A 12,543-nucleotide genomic window follows, 5' to 3' on the forward strand; every position below is an offset into this window, starting at 1 on the left:
GGGGCAAAACCTTTCGAGTGTGGTTTGATGCAGCCTGCTTTCGGGGTGTTGAGACCTTCAAAACTGGGAGAACAGTAAAAACAACGCAGTCATGGCCACGCAGCCGCACCCCCTTTTGGTCCGTCCCATAAGAATGAAGGGTGTTACGGCGCCTGTTTGGAGCCAGTGTCTGCAGGCTCGCTCTGCAGCGAGGGGATCGATCATCGATCGGGTGTGGAAACTCCAGGTTTTAAGTTCCTGATCCTTCAGGGGAGCGCAAGGTTCGTGGGCGGGGCCAGGGTGCGGTGGGCGGGGCCAGGGCGCTGGGGCCGGGGGCGGGCTCTCTGCCTCTGGTCCAATCCCGGCGCGACGCTCCGCAGGCCGGCGGCCGATTGGTGGTTGCCATAGTTCCCGGCCTTCGCTTGACAAGATGGCGGCGGAGGGGCGACGGGGGGCTCCGCGCGGCATCGGGGAGCTTCCCGGCTTCTGAGGCGGCGCGGTTGGGTCTGCGGGCCCGGCGTGGTCCCGGACATGGGCTCGCCACCGCCGGCCGCTCTCCTCTTGGGGCTCCTCCTCGTGCTGGGCGTCCTGAGGCCGCTGCGGGGGGACCCGGGTGTGTACGGGGCAGGGGCCTGCAGGGCGGGGAGGAGAGGCGGGCGTCTCAGGGGCCAGACCCGCAGCCCCCACAGCAGGAAGGGAGCACCCGCGCAGGCATGGCCTCTGCGGCGACTCACTCCTCCCTTCCCCCTCCCCTCCCCTCCCCTCCCGCCCAGTCTTCCTCCCGGCTTTCATCCGCGCGTCCGGCCCTGTGGTCAGCGCGTCCCTGGTCGGAGGCACCGAGGACGTGGCCGTGTCCCTGTCGCTGCTGCAGGACCAGGCGGGTAAAGTGTCCGGCGCTTCCGGTGGGCAGGGTGGGTATTGGACCGGGTCCTGGCCGGCGGCGGACACTGGGGAGGGCCCCCCCCCCCCCCCCCCCCCGGCGGTGCCCTGCGGCTGTCCACTTGCGAAGTCGGGATGGGGAAGGGGGATGGGGGTGGGGGAAAGGGGAGGGGGGGAAGGGGGGAAGGGGGATAGGGATGGGGGATGCGGGCTGATGTGGACCAGAGAGGACCCCACGGGAAAGCCTGCGGTCACAGGGCCTGGCATTCACCTCGTCGTCGGGATAAAAACAGTCCTGTATTCTAATCCCATTAGACAGATGAAGACACTGAGGTTCAGACACTTGCCCAAAGTCATGCAGCTTTTAAGGGCCAGGCCCGGGCTGGGCGAGGGATTCCATCCATCTCAGGGGGGTACCCTCAGCCCTGGGTGACACGGCCCTGCATGCTCTCCTCCCGCAGGATCCTTGCCAGCTCCCACGTGCGGCGTGCTGAACAACGACACGGGAGACTGGAGTTTGACTGTGACCCCCAGTGTGGTAAGGCCCGGGGTGCAACCTCCCGTAGCAGCCGGGAAACCCACGTGTGGTGCTCTCTTACCTGGATGAGGCGCAGCGGTGTCGGTGCTGGAAATACCATCCAGCTGTGGGCTCTCAGGTCTAGCAGGCACCCATCCCGCCCGCAGGTCCTCACCCCGGGGCTCGGGGTCCTTGGACAAGCTGCCAGGGCCCTTGGAAATGGTGTGTGAAACCCTGTGGGGGGGTGCGTTTTTCTCAGGAGAGGGGTGCCAGCTTCCACCAGGTGATCGATGATTCTGTAACTCAAAAAAGCTTTCTAACCCTTCCATTTAATACACGTTTGGTGGAGTGCCCAGTATGTGCAAGGCGTCAACTCTAGGGTTTGTTTATTTTTATTTTTTAATGTATTTTTATTGATTTCAGAGAGGAAGGGAGAGGGAGCGAGAGATAGAAACATCCACGATGAGAGAGAATGATTGATCGGCTGCCTCCTGCACGCCCCACACTGGGGATCGAGTCTGCAACCCGGGCCTGTGCCCTGACCGGAATTGAACCCAGGACCCTTCAGTCTGCAGGCGATGCTCTATCCACTGAGCCAAACCAGCCAGGGCAACTCTAGGGTTTATAGAGGATGAGAAAGACAGAGTTTGCACCCCAGGTACTGTTTTCAGTACTTTAAAAAAAAAAAAATTTAAATTCTTTTGGTGTTTTCATCTTGCGCTGCTAAACTAAAACGGGGCTAGACAAACCGAGTTAATTTCCCGACCCGTGTTGAGCTTCCTGGGAGTATGCAAACGCTGCTTTCTGTTAGGGTCACCTGGAGATTGGGAATCCGGGTTTGCATGTGGCCAAAGTTTGGTGGGTGGGACGGAACGGAATCAGGGCCTCTTGGTGGACAGTCCTCCTCCTCTTGTAAAGTGAGCCGAGGCACAGGGGTGATGGTGTTGTGTTTCCAGTAGGTGTTCCTACAATCGCAGGTGCTGAAAGGCACAGCGATCTGTTTCCTTCCAGAACGCGTCGGACGTGACCGTGAGGCTGAAGAGGGCTCCGCCGTCCTGTTCCTCTAACGAGACCGGCTCCTTCTCCGAGGCCCCGTGCGTCGTCCAGACCCTCCTGGTGTCAGCGTCGCGCAATTTGGCCTGTTTAGCACATCTGCTCATTCAAGTGGAGATCTATGCCAACTCTTCTCTGGCCCATAGTGCTTCAGGCAAGTGGAGGCTTTTTTTAAAAATCTGCACCTAAGGGTATGCTTTTATTGTTTTTTTTTAATTTTCTTTTTTAGAGAGAAGAAGGGAGAGAAAGAGAGAAAGGGAGAGAGAGACATTGATGTGAGAAAGAAACCTCGATTGGTTGCCTCCTGTACATGCCCCAACCGGGGATTGAACCCGCAACCTGGGTATGCGCCCTGACAGGTGTTTGGGATGATGTTCCAACCAACTGAGCCCTACCGGCCAGGGCACTCTCCTATACCTTTTAAAAAACAGCATGACGTCATCAAACAATAGCATAATTGATCATGAGTCAATTAATTTAAATAGAAATTGGAGATTGTTCCATGTGAATACACCTAGTTTCGCCTCGTTCTTTTTAACGGCCGCATAGTATTCCCTGGTGTGAATACACCGTGGTTTCCTTCAGCTGATCTCTTAGTGATGGCGCGTGAGCCATTCCAGCTTTTGTTACGGTAAGTGGTGCCGACAGCAGGCATCGGGAAGGGTGGTCCTGTTTTCTCCCTTCCACGTGACGGCAGCGTTCTAAGGACGGAAGGGGTGCTGGTGTTGAAGGGTCCACTTGCATATTGTCTGACGTGTGGGTTTTCGCTGTGTCTTAGGCACGGCTCACGTCAGGGACTCCTCGCTGGGAGTGTTGGGAGTGGGGGTCTGTGGACCAGCCACTCGGCTTTCTTGTCAGCGCCAGAGCGTGGCAGTGCTTGTCGGGGGGGTTCCTGGCTGAGCTTCTCTCCGTGTTCTTTGCAGAGAACGTGACGGCCATCCCTGACCCGGTGCACCAGCCTCTGGGCCCGTGTCCCTGCAACCTAACCGCCGGGGCCTGTGACGTCCGCTGCTGCTGCGACCAGGTGCGCGCACGCTCTGCTGCGCTTCTTCCTTTAAAATACGTTTTTACTGATTTCGGAGAGAGAGGAAGGGAGCGGGAGCGAAAGAGGAACGTGGATGAGAAACAACATCCATGGCTGCCTCCCGCTTGCCGCCAACCGGGGATCGAGCCTGCAACCCAGGCGCGTGCCCTGACGGGGAATCAAACCTGCGCCCTCCTGGTGCTCCCTGCTCCTGTCTGTTTTCTTCCCAGGAATGCTCGTCCGATGTCACCGCGCTCTTCAGAGAGTCCTGTCTCACCGGCGTGTTTGGGGGGGACATTAGCCCCCCTTTCGATCAGCTCTGTTCCGCGCGGAGGCCGCCCGGGGCCCCCGGCTGGTTTCCCTTCCTGTGTGTGCAGTCTTCGCCGGCCAACTCGCCCTTCCTCGGTTACTTCCACCACGGGGCTGTGTGAGTGCCCCCGCAGCTGCCGGGGAGGGCGCTGCTCTCAGGGCCGGGGGTGGGGGGGCCACGCCATGTGGGCCCCGGAACGGGAATGTGGGTCCCATTTTTTCATGCGACCTCTCCCAAGGCAAGGAGCTTAAATGATCCAGTTCTCGACTCCGTTCCAGACCCCAGTTAGTCAGTTTATTCCGTGTCAGAAAGAGGCCTCCTGGGAACGAAATTGATGGACGCAGCACCACGTTCACAGTGTCGATCGGGGGTGGGGGGGCTCATCGGGGACTTTAACTTTCCTCACCTTCCGGGATTGTTGACATTTTACAACATTATTGTTATTATTGAAGTGAAATCCATGTGACATACAATTAACCATTAACCACTTTAAAGTGTACAGTTCAGTGGCATTTAGTACAAATATCATTTTGGTAATTAAAAAAGTAAAGAAGCCCAGCTGGTGTGGCTCAGTGGCTGAGCGTCAGCCTATGAACCAGGAGGTCACGGGTTCCATTGCCGGTCAGGGCACAGGCCCAGGTTGGGGCTCGATCCCCAGTAGGGGCCGTGCAGGAGGCAGCTGATCAGTGATTCTCTCTCATCATCGATGTTTCTATCTCTCTCCCTCTCCCTTCCTCTCTGAGATTAACATAAAAAAAGAGTAAAGAATAAAATGCCAATGAACAATGGGTCTGGCAGGTAAGAGCTGAAAGTGTTAGTTAGTAACATCTTTCTTGTTGACTCCCAGGTCCTCGAGGCCGCACGCCGCCGCCTTTGACGCGTATCTGCACACGGAGCCGCAGGACATGTCGGACTCGGGGTACAAACAGGGAGACCCCGTTATGACTGCCGCTCAGGCCTATCTCACTGTCCCTCAGGTACTAAGTTCCAGCGTAATGCGCTGCAGCCTTTCCTCACTGTTTCCCCGTTTTTAATTTAACTCCGATTGCTCTTAGAAATACCCCCTCAGTGACTTATTCTTCCCTATGGATCTTCTGGGCCCCCAGCTACATACGCTGTCTGGGTGTGTTTTCATAGTCACTCTTAAATGAACCCCTATCTTGGCTAAATCTCAGCGTGAACTCAACAAAACCAAAAACAGGCTGTCAATTCCCGTCAAAGTAACTCATTCTTCACTTCTGTTAGTGTCACAGCCACTGTTATTTTTTATTTATTTTTAAAAATCTTTTTTGTGGGAAGTATTACCTAGGTCCTCCTTTCCCCCGTTAACCTCTTCCAGCTGCTCCCGTCCCCCCCGCAGCCTCGTCCTAGTGAGCGATCAGTATGTGATTTAACACATTCCAGAATGCTGGGACATGTTTTAAGGCGATAGAGAGTTTTATGTGAAACCCCCCCTTCTTTTAAGTTCAAAATTCTAAGGAAGAAATGTTTGTGGGAACAAAACTCGGGCGTCTAAAGCCACGTCTGCTATTCCCATGAGTCCGCTTTACTGGCTTTAACAGAAGCCTGGTGTGAAGAGGGAGGGGAGTGGCGCTGAGTGTGATCTCCTTTCTGCGAAGGAGCTGGAGGGGAGGGGCTTCTTGGTTTCCCTGGAACAGTTCTCACTGTGACCAGTCCTCCGCTCCCACACTCACCCAGGCGATTGACGGGTCAGCTGGCGAGTGGGCCAGCCGAGGGCACCAGCAGGGGGCGCGGCCGCGGGAGGAACCTTCTTCGGGCCGGGACGTCGCCCTGTGTTTTCTGATTAGACCCGGTGATCAGTCTGTTGGGTCCCCTCGCCCCCAGGTGTCCCTGGCTGGGCAGTGTGTGCGGGATGCCCCGGTGGGATTCCTGCAGAATTTTGACGTTCGCTGCATTACTGACCTCGACGCCTACGGGGAACCAGGCAGCGTCCTGGACGCCGGGATAAAGGACGGCACTGCGGGAGGTACGCGCTGGCTGCGGCCGGGACAAAGACCGGATCTGAGGGGCTAGCTCAGCTCTCATCTCCTGAGAACAGCAGTCACCGCGCCGGGAGCAGCTGGAAATATTTGAACTGCCGTCGAGGAAGGCGCCCGCAGGAGGTTAATCCATGTCTCCCTTTAGGCATCGTCATCCCACACGTGGTCTATGAGGAAGCGGCGGACCTGGGCCAGGTCCTCGCCGGCGCAGGTACTCAGTGCCACACGTTGACGTCATTTCCACAGGCAGCCGGACGGGCTTCTTACGAGTGCCGTGCAGTCCTAGAGAAGCACACTTTGACGCAGAGTTTCAGGAGCGTCACAACAATGAGGAAGCCCTCTGCCCCCAGGACTGTGTTTGTCCCTGTCCCTCGTCCCTTACCTCACACTCAGCTTGTGACCTTGAACCAGCCCCCACCCTGGTCGTGGCTCATGTGGGCTCGGGGCCCCTCCTGCTCCTCGGGGTCTGGGAACCAATATGATTTTATTGATTTTTAGAGAGAGAAACATTGACGAGAGAGAAGCATCATTGATCAGCTGCCTCCTGCGCGCCCCCTACAGGGGATGGAGCCCCAAACCCGGGCCTGTGCCCCGAGGGGGGATTGAACTGATGACCTCGTGGTTCCTGGGTTGACGCTCAGCCACTGAGCCCCACCGCCGGGCGCTGGAGAATTCCTTAGGACCATTTTCACTTCTTGCTTTCACTTCTTACGGCATCGAGTCTTAGTGGAGTGGCTGCAACAGCAGTGAGCTAGGCAGCCGCCTGCTGAAGGCACTGACACTCTCTAGTCTTCAATAAACGTCTAACGGAGCGTGTCCTCCGCGCTGTGAGCCTCGCTGCGGGGATGCAGGCATGAAAGGAAGGGTTCGGACCTCACGCAGGACCCTGCGGTGGCAGAGCAGGCGGCTAGCGCTGCCCTGGTGGGCCCCCCGCAGACCTGAGCGGAAGACGCGTGCGGTGCTCTCACCGGTAACACTGTTCTTTGATTCGCAGAGACACTTCTAAGTCCCGGATTGGCCCCCAGAAACGTGACTGTGGAGGCACATTACCTCTTCCGATGGAATAACCGTACCATCAGTGAAGTGCACGTCAGGATTATCCGGGCGACAGTCCATGCCCTCCAGAAAGGTGACGGTGCAGGGCAGCAAGACGGCTTCCATGTTTACATGTGGCATTTTTTTCCTCTTCAAGATTCTCATCATTATAACACATTAGACAAAATCGGATTGTTATTTGTATTTGTGATTTGACTTAAAAAAAGGCGAATTTGTGTGCATGTCAAAATGTAATCATCAGGTAAAGGAAACTCTTCCTGGGGAGGCGGTGCCCATCTCTTTGCCGTTTTGTTTTCTTTCTAGGAACCATGGCACAGAGATTTACCGTCAAGTTTTTAAGCTATAACAGCGGCCACGAGAAGGAAAGATCTGGAAACCCAGGTAAGAGTCCATGCCAGGCACCCACCCATCTCACAAGCATTTCGGCCAACACTCCTGCCCGTGGCGCCAGTGCCGGGAGGTGATGCCCAACTGTCCAGGTGTAGCTTGTGGTCTGACCTTTCTCCTTCTCGTGGGTGACCCTGTGCTCTTTTCCCAATAGCAACATGGTGTTTTGTTTTGTTTTTTGTGTAAGGTGTCGTAGATAGTTAAAAGCTGCTATAAATTGCTAGACATTCTCTTTGGCTCCTGGCTTTTGAAAAAGAGATAAAACAGGTAAAATGTTGCTGAAATAAGTGTTTTTTAATAAGTGTGTTTTTATTGATTTTTAGAGAGAGAAGAAGGGAGAGGGATAGAGAGATAGGAACATTGATGATAGAGAACCATCAGTAACAGCTGCCTCCTGCAGGCCTTGCACTGGGGATCGAGCCCACAACCTGGGCATGTGTCCTGACCAGGAATTGAACCGTGACTTCCTGGTTCACAGGTCGACGCTCAACCGCTGAGCCATGCGGGCTGGACTTAAATGAGCTTTTTAAGAAAGAATAAGCTGCAGAGGACGGGCCCCTCACTTGGGGGGCCTGTGAGCTCCCGTCCCGTGGAGCGGTCTGTGTTTATGCGCAAATAGACCACCATGCTATTGGCATAGCTGTCACGGTGATGTGGGGCCGTGGCCGTGGCCGTGGCCGTGGCCGTAACCGGGAGGTGTCTGACGGGGCCTCCAGAGGTGGGGGTTGGCTCACTCGCTGGGAGTGGGCCCTGGCCCAGCCGCGGGGTTGAGCTGACTGGCTGGGGAATGGGGGGCTCCTTCAGTTGCGCCTGCTTTCCCAGCCCGTCCAATGAGCCCCATGCCCGTCACTCACGAGGACTCACTGAGTGGCCTGCTCAGTGGAGTGATCCCACCAGGGCACTTGCCCGCCCGTCACCTTTCAGAGTCTCTTTAGCATTTATCTCTAAGTCATAGGCATCTCCGCTAGAACAGGCGAAGGTCGCAGCCCCGCCCCTCGGTGCTCCGGGCTGCTGACCTCCCGCTTGCTGTGCGTCTAGGTTACCAGCTGGGCAGGCCCGTGCGCACCGCACATGCTGGCAGGAGGGACCCCGCGGCGGCCTTGAGCCTCTGGCAGCCAGGTAATCTGCTGGGCGGTCGGCTCCTCGGGAAGCTGGGGCTGGGCCTGTTGCCCTGTTTTGAATGGAACAAGTAATCAGTGACTTTGAAGTTCAGCTGCTGTATTTAGCCGCAGGGGAGGTGGTTCCTGTGGTTTGTCCTTTTGTTTAGCGCGGACAGTAAGAGGGGGGACTCCTTTTTCTTTTACAGCCCGGAGGGGTCTGTGCGCATCGGCAACTCTCAGACCCGTGTTATTCGGAGAAAACGCGCTCTCGGGGTGCCTCCTGGAGGTGGGCATCGAGGAGAACTGCACTTGGCTCCGGTGAGTGCCGCGGGCTCCGCTCCACACGAGGTCGCCGCGCCTCCCAGACAACGCGATGTGAAAAGTTAGGGCCTGAGTAAAGCTGGTGGGAAAGCCAGCGCGAGTGATGAGCACACGCCCACTTCCGACAGGTTAGGTGATTCAGACGTGCAGTGAGGGAAGTAGACTTCTGTCGCGGGAGTGACGCCATTGCACCCACATTTACGCAAATTCCTCGCTGGCGTTTGCGGGGCCCCTGGAACCCAGCGCTCTTAGAGCCAGAACCAGGGTCTCGCCAGTGCAGTTGGAGGGGTCGACGTGTGAAGATGCCTACACCCTGTTGTGTGGCGCAGAAAGGACTTTCCGCTGCCTGGTGTCCTGTGGGGGGGGGGGGGGGCACTTTCAGATACGCGGGCACTTCCTCTTTTACTGAAGTGAAAGCACACAACGGAATCGGTCATTCAAAGCGAACAGGTCAGTGGCCGTTAGTACATTCATGATGTTGTGCGGCCATCACTTCTGTTTGGTTTGGTTCCGAAGCATTTTCATCTGCGAACGGAAACCCTCCCCTGCCCTGGCGGCCTGGAGACCCCGAGAGTCAGGACTTCGGGGTGAGACCAGCTGCCGGCCACGCACTGGGAAACGTTTTGCTCTCTCGCAGGGACAAGGCTGCGGAAATACTTGATTCATTAATACAAGCAACTCACGTTGCAACGAGAGGCAACTCCGATTACCGGGACCTTGGTGACGGCTGGCTGGAGATCGTGGGTAGGTCAGGCTGCACCGTGAAGTGAGGGGCGTGGCTGCTGGGACTGCAGAGCCCCGCCCAGCAGGTCCTCTGCCTCTGCTGGGGCTCAGCTGACACTCCTGGGGGTTATCACTCCTTTCTCTCTTGCTCGTGATGCCTTTTTTGTGTCTAAAAAAGGAAATCCACAGGAAGGCCAAGTTGCCCCGTGGTCTTAGGAGCCAGCAGTGTCTGTGAAGGAAGTGGGAGTGGGTGTGAGGGCGCTCATTTCAGTTTGCATTGTTATTCTTGGTCCCAGGAATGTGGGCAATTGAGAACTGCCTTAGTGATTTAAAAAAGCAGTTTTGTTAACTTAAAAGGAAAGGTGATAGGAAATATTCTAAGTGAACGGAGCCAGGCGCCAGTGCCCACCCCTGTGGGAGCCCATCCCCCATCCCATCCCCTATTCGTAGCAGATCAGAAGACAGAATCGGGAGACAGAAAGCAGATGAGGGGTGGCTGGTGGCCAGCCGGCGGTGGGAGGCGATGAGGGGTGATGGTTCCTGAGCTCAGGACTCTTTCGAGACACATTGATTGGGTGCCTCTCGCGCGCTCCCTGACCTGGGCCGGGATCAAACCTGCAACCCAGGTACAAGCCCTTAACCGGGAATGAAACCCGCGCACCAAAGGACCACTGAGCCACACCAGCCAGGGCTGCCCTCACGCTGTCCCTCCGAGGTCACGCAGCTCAGCGGGCTGGGATTTCTCACCTACCAGCTCCCGGCATTTCTGCTGCAACTCTGGGTGGATTTCAGCGAGCACCGTGGGAACCAGATCATGATTTTCGGTGTTATTATGTGGGCCAGGGGCTCTAAAGTTCCAGTGACTGACAATGTATAAGGAAACATCTCGAACACAAGGGGGGATACCGTATGGGATGACAAATAAATAAGAGCCCCTGAGAGATGGAAGCCTCATCATGTGCTTCCTGTCTAGTATTTCCCATTTTTACGGTATCCGGGGATTGTAGAAAAACTGTCATTTTTCTTCCCCACATGCAGCCGCCCCCGACCCAGGCGCAGACCCGGCTGGTGGCCGCGGGAAGGGCACCTGCACAGAGGTTCCTGCTCGGCTGAGCATCCGCATCCTCACCTGGGACGCGGGCGCCGTGGAAGGCATCGCCCAGCAGGAGATCCTGGGTGCAGAGAAGAGGTCTGAGGCTCTGCTTGGGTGCGGTTCAGAGGCAGGAGCGCGGAGGGCGCCCCAGAAACAGGGACACAGGGACACGCCGACTTAGAAGCTGAGGGTTTCCTTGCAAATCGCGGCCATCAGCCACGTGTGCGAAACGGGAAATGTGTCGGCCGTGTTGGTCATGGCAACAGCTGTGTAACGCGTTCTCGTGACGAGCACATTTGAAAACTCACACAATACAAACGGGGTAACTCTTTTTTTTAAATAGGTTTTTATTGATTTCAGAGAGGAAGGGAGAGGGAGAGAGAGAGAAACATCAATGATGAGAATCATGGATCGGCTGCCTCCCGCACGCCCCACACTGGGGATGGAGCCCGCAACCCGGGCCTGTGCCCTGACGGGGAATCGAACGGGGACCTTCTGGTTCATAGGTCGAAGCTCAGCCCCTGAGCCCCGTGCCAGGCAGGGGTAAGGTCTTTGAGAGACTCCTGGGTTATGTTGTTGTCAGCTGCCTGAAGTCCTCAGATGACTGGGAGTGAGCCGGCGTGCTACCTGTGCCATCTCTCCTACAGGGTCTCCTCGGTGACCTGGCGGCCCCAGTGCGGGCTGACGTGTGAGCAGGTCGGCCTCTTCCCCCTCAGCGCCTCCGTCCAGTTCATTCAGGTCCCTGCCCGGCTGCCCCGGCCCCTGACCAAGTAGGTCACTGACCTGGTTGGTACTTTTTAGGAAGAAAAATATAGATCTTTGAAAAGTAAATGTATTTCTTTAACTTTCGATACTTCTCACCAAAAGGATGCTTTTTGGCAGCTACTGTAATCTTCTAAAATGTTTTCTAGATTCCAGATCAATTTCACAGAGTACGACTGTGACAGAAATGACGTGTGTTGGCCGCAGCTTCTGTATCCCTGGACCCGGTATTACCAAGGTAGGGCACAGCCGATTTCCGGAATGGGTATCGTTATGTCCTGTGTACAAGTTTAAAAAGAAAAATGTACCGACCATGTTGCCACTTAAAAATGATGGTTATGGCCCTGGCCAGTGGCTCGGTTGGCTGGGCGGCGTCCTGAGCGCCGAGAGGTTGCCGGCTCGATTCCCGGTCAGGCACCTGCCCGGCTGGCGGGCTCAGTCCCCTGATGGATGTTTTGCTGTCACTTCAATGTTTCTCTCTCTCTCCCTTTCCCTTCCTCTCTCTCTCTCAAAATCAATTTTAAAAAAAGACCTTTGTTAGTGGTTTGGCTGATTTCTATCTCAATAACTACAAGCGAGTTGAGCAGGAAGAGCGTGGCTTACTTGATTCACTGTCTTGCAGGGGAGCCTTACGCTCGGTGTGTGGCCAAGGGCCTGCTGCTGGCCTTCTTCTCCGTGGCGGCCCTGTTCCTCAGTGACCCCTGGACCAGAGGACGCAGAGTGTGACCTCCCGCCACTCCGGGCCCTCAGACCGCAGACTCTTCTCCGGCGATTTGCTGCACTCCGTGTACAGTTTTAATGAGTGGAGGGTTTTGTTTTTGTCGGAAATGCTCATCAAGCGCTCTGTGGGTCTCATTCACCTACGGAGCTATCCAGACGGGCATCTCGCTGCCAGGCCAGACTGAGCAGCGTGCCCGAGGGCCCGGGCCTGCCTCCTGGTTATCAGAAGCGTTTGTTTATCCCAAATTACTCAAGTCACAGGAGCTTTGGTCCAAGTATGTTATTTGTACCTTAGAGGCAATTATTTCCTCAACTTTTTATATACAGTGTCCCAAAAAGTGTGTACACACTTTAGCAGCTGATAGCTCAATTTTGAAAATGAAATGTATTTTAATAAACACTGCCTTTATAATCATCCAACATGTGTGTGTGCATTTTTTTCAGGACACCCTGTGTTTCTGTGGAATTGATGGAAAGACCTTAAGTTTCCCCCCCCCCCAAAAAAAATTAGCTCCAAGGATCACAGGGTCCGGACGTTAAAACCAGGCCGTTCTCCGTGAGGACAGTTACTCCCCGGTGTTAGAGGAGTTCCTCCCGTGGCGCCTGGCCGGGGTCAGGT

The 12,543-nt window shown here is 55.8% G+C and overlaps 1 protein-coding gene across 4 annotated transcripts; it reads left to right on the forward strand.

Moving 5' to 3' along the window:
- The first annotated feature begins 405 nt into the window (after positions 1-405).
- TCTN2 (tectonic family member 2) lies at positions 406-12,420 on the forward strand. 4 transcript variants are annotated; one of them, XM_070399641.1, is made up of 18 exons: positions 406-592; positions 753-890; positions 1,320-1,396; positions 2,387-2,582; positions 3,352-3,452; positions 3,683-3,879; positions 4,610-4,739; positions 5,608-5,749; positions 5,908-5,973; positions 6,757-6,891; positions 7,122-7,199; positions 8,244-8,324; positions 8,512-8,623; positions 9,264-9,370; positions 10,388-10,556; positions 11,090-11,212; positions 11,354-11,442; positions 11,827-12,420. In XM_070399641.1, exons 1-18 carry the CDS (start codon positions 511-513, stop codon positions 11,928-11,930), a joined length of 2,127 nt encoding a protein of 708 aa, XP_070255742.1. In that variant the 5' UTR covers positions 406-510; the 3' UTR covers positions 11,931-12,420. The 4 variants fall into 4 exon arrangements, with proteins under 4 accessions (XP_070255742.1, XP_070255743.1, XP_070255744.1 ...); XM_070399642.1 differs by having other exon boundaries at positions 10,388-10,538; XM_070399643.1 differs by having other exon boundaries at positions 753-860.
- Positions 12,421-12,543: the final 123 nt, after the last annotated feature.

This window comes from Myotis yumanensis, unplaced genomic scaffold (assembly GCF_028538775.1).
Source record: "Myotis yumanensis isolate MYYU_CA2020_CCGP unplaced genomic scaffold, mMyoYum1.0.hap1 SCAF_19, whole genome shotgun sequence".
NCBI classification, from domain to species: domain Eukaryota; kingdom Metazoa; phylum Chordata; class Mammalia; order Chiroptera; family Vespertilionidae; genus Myotis; species Myotis yumanensis.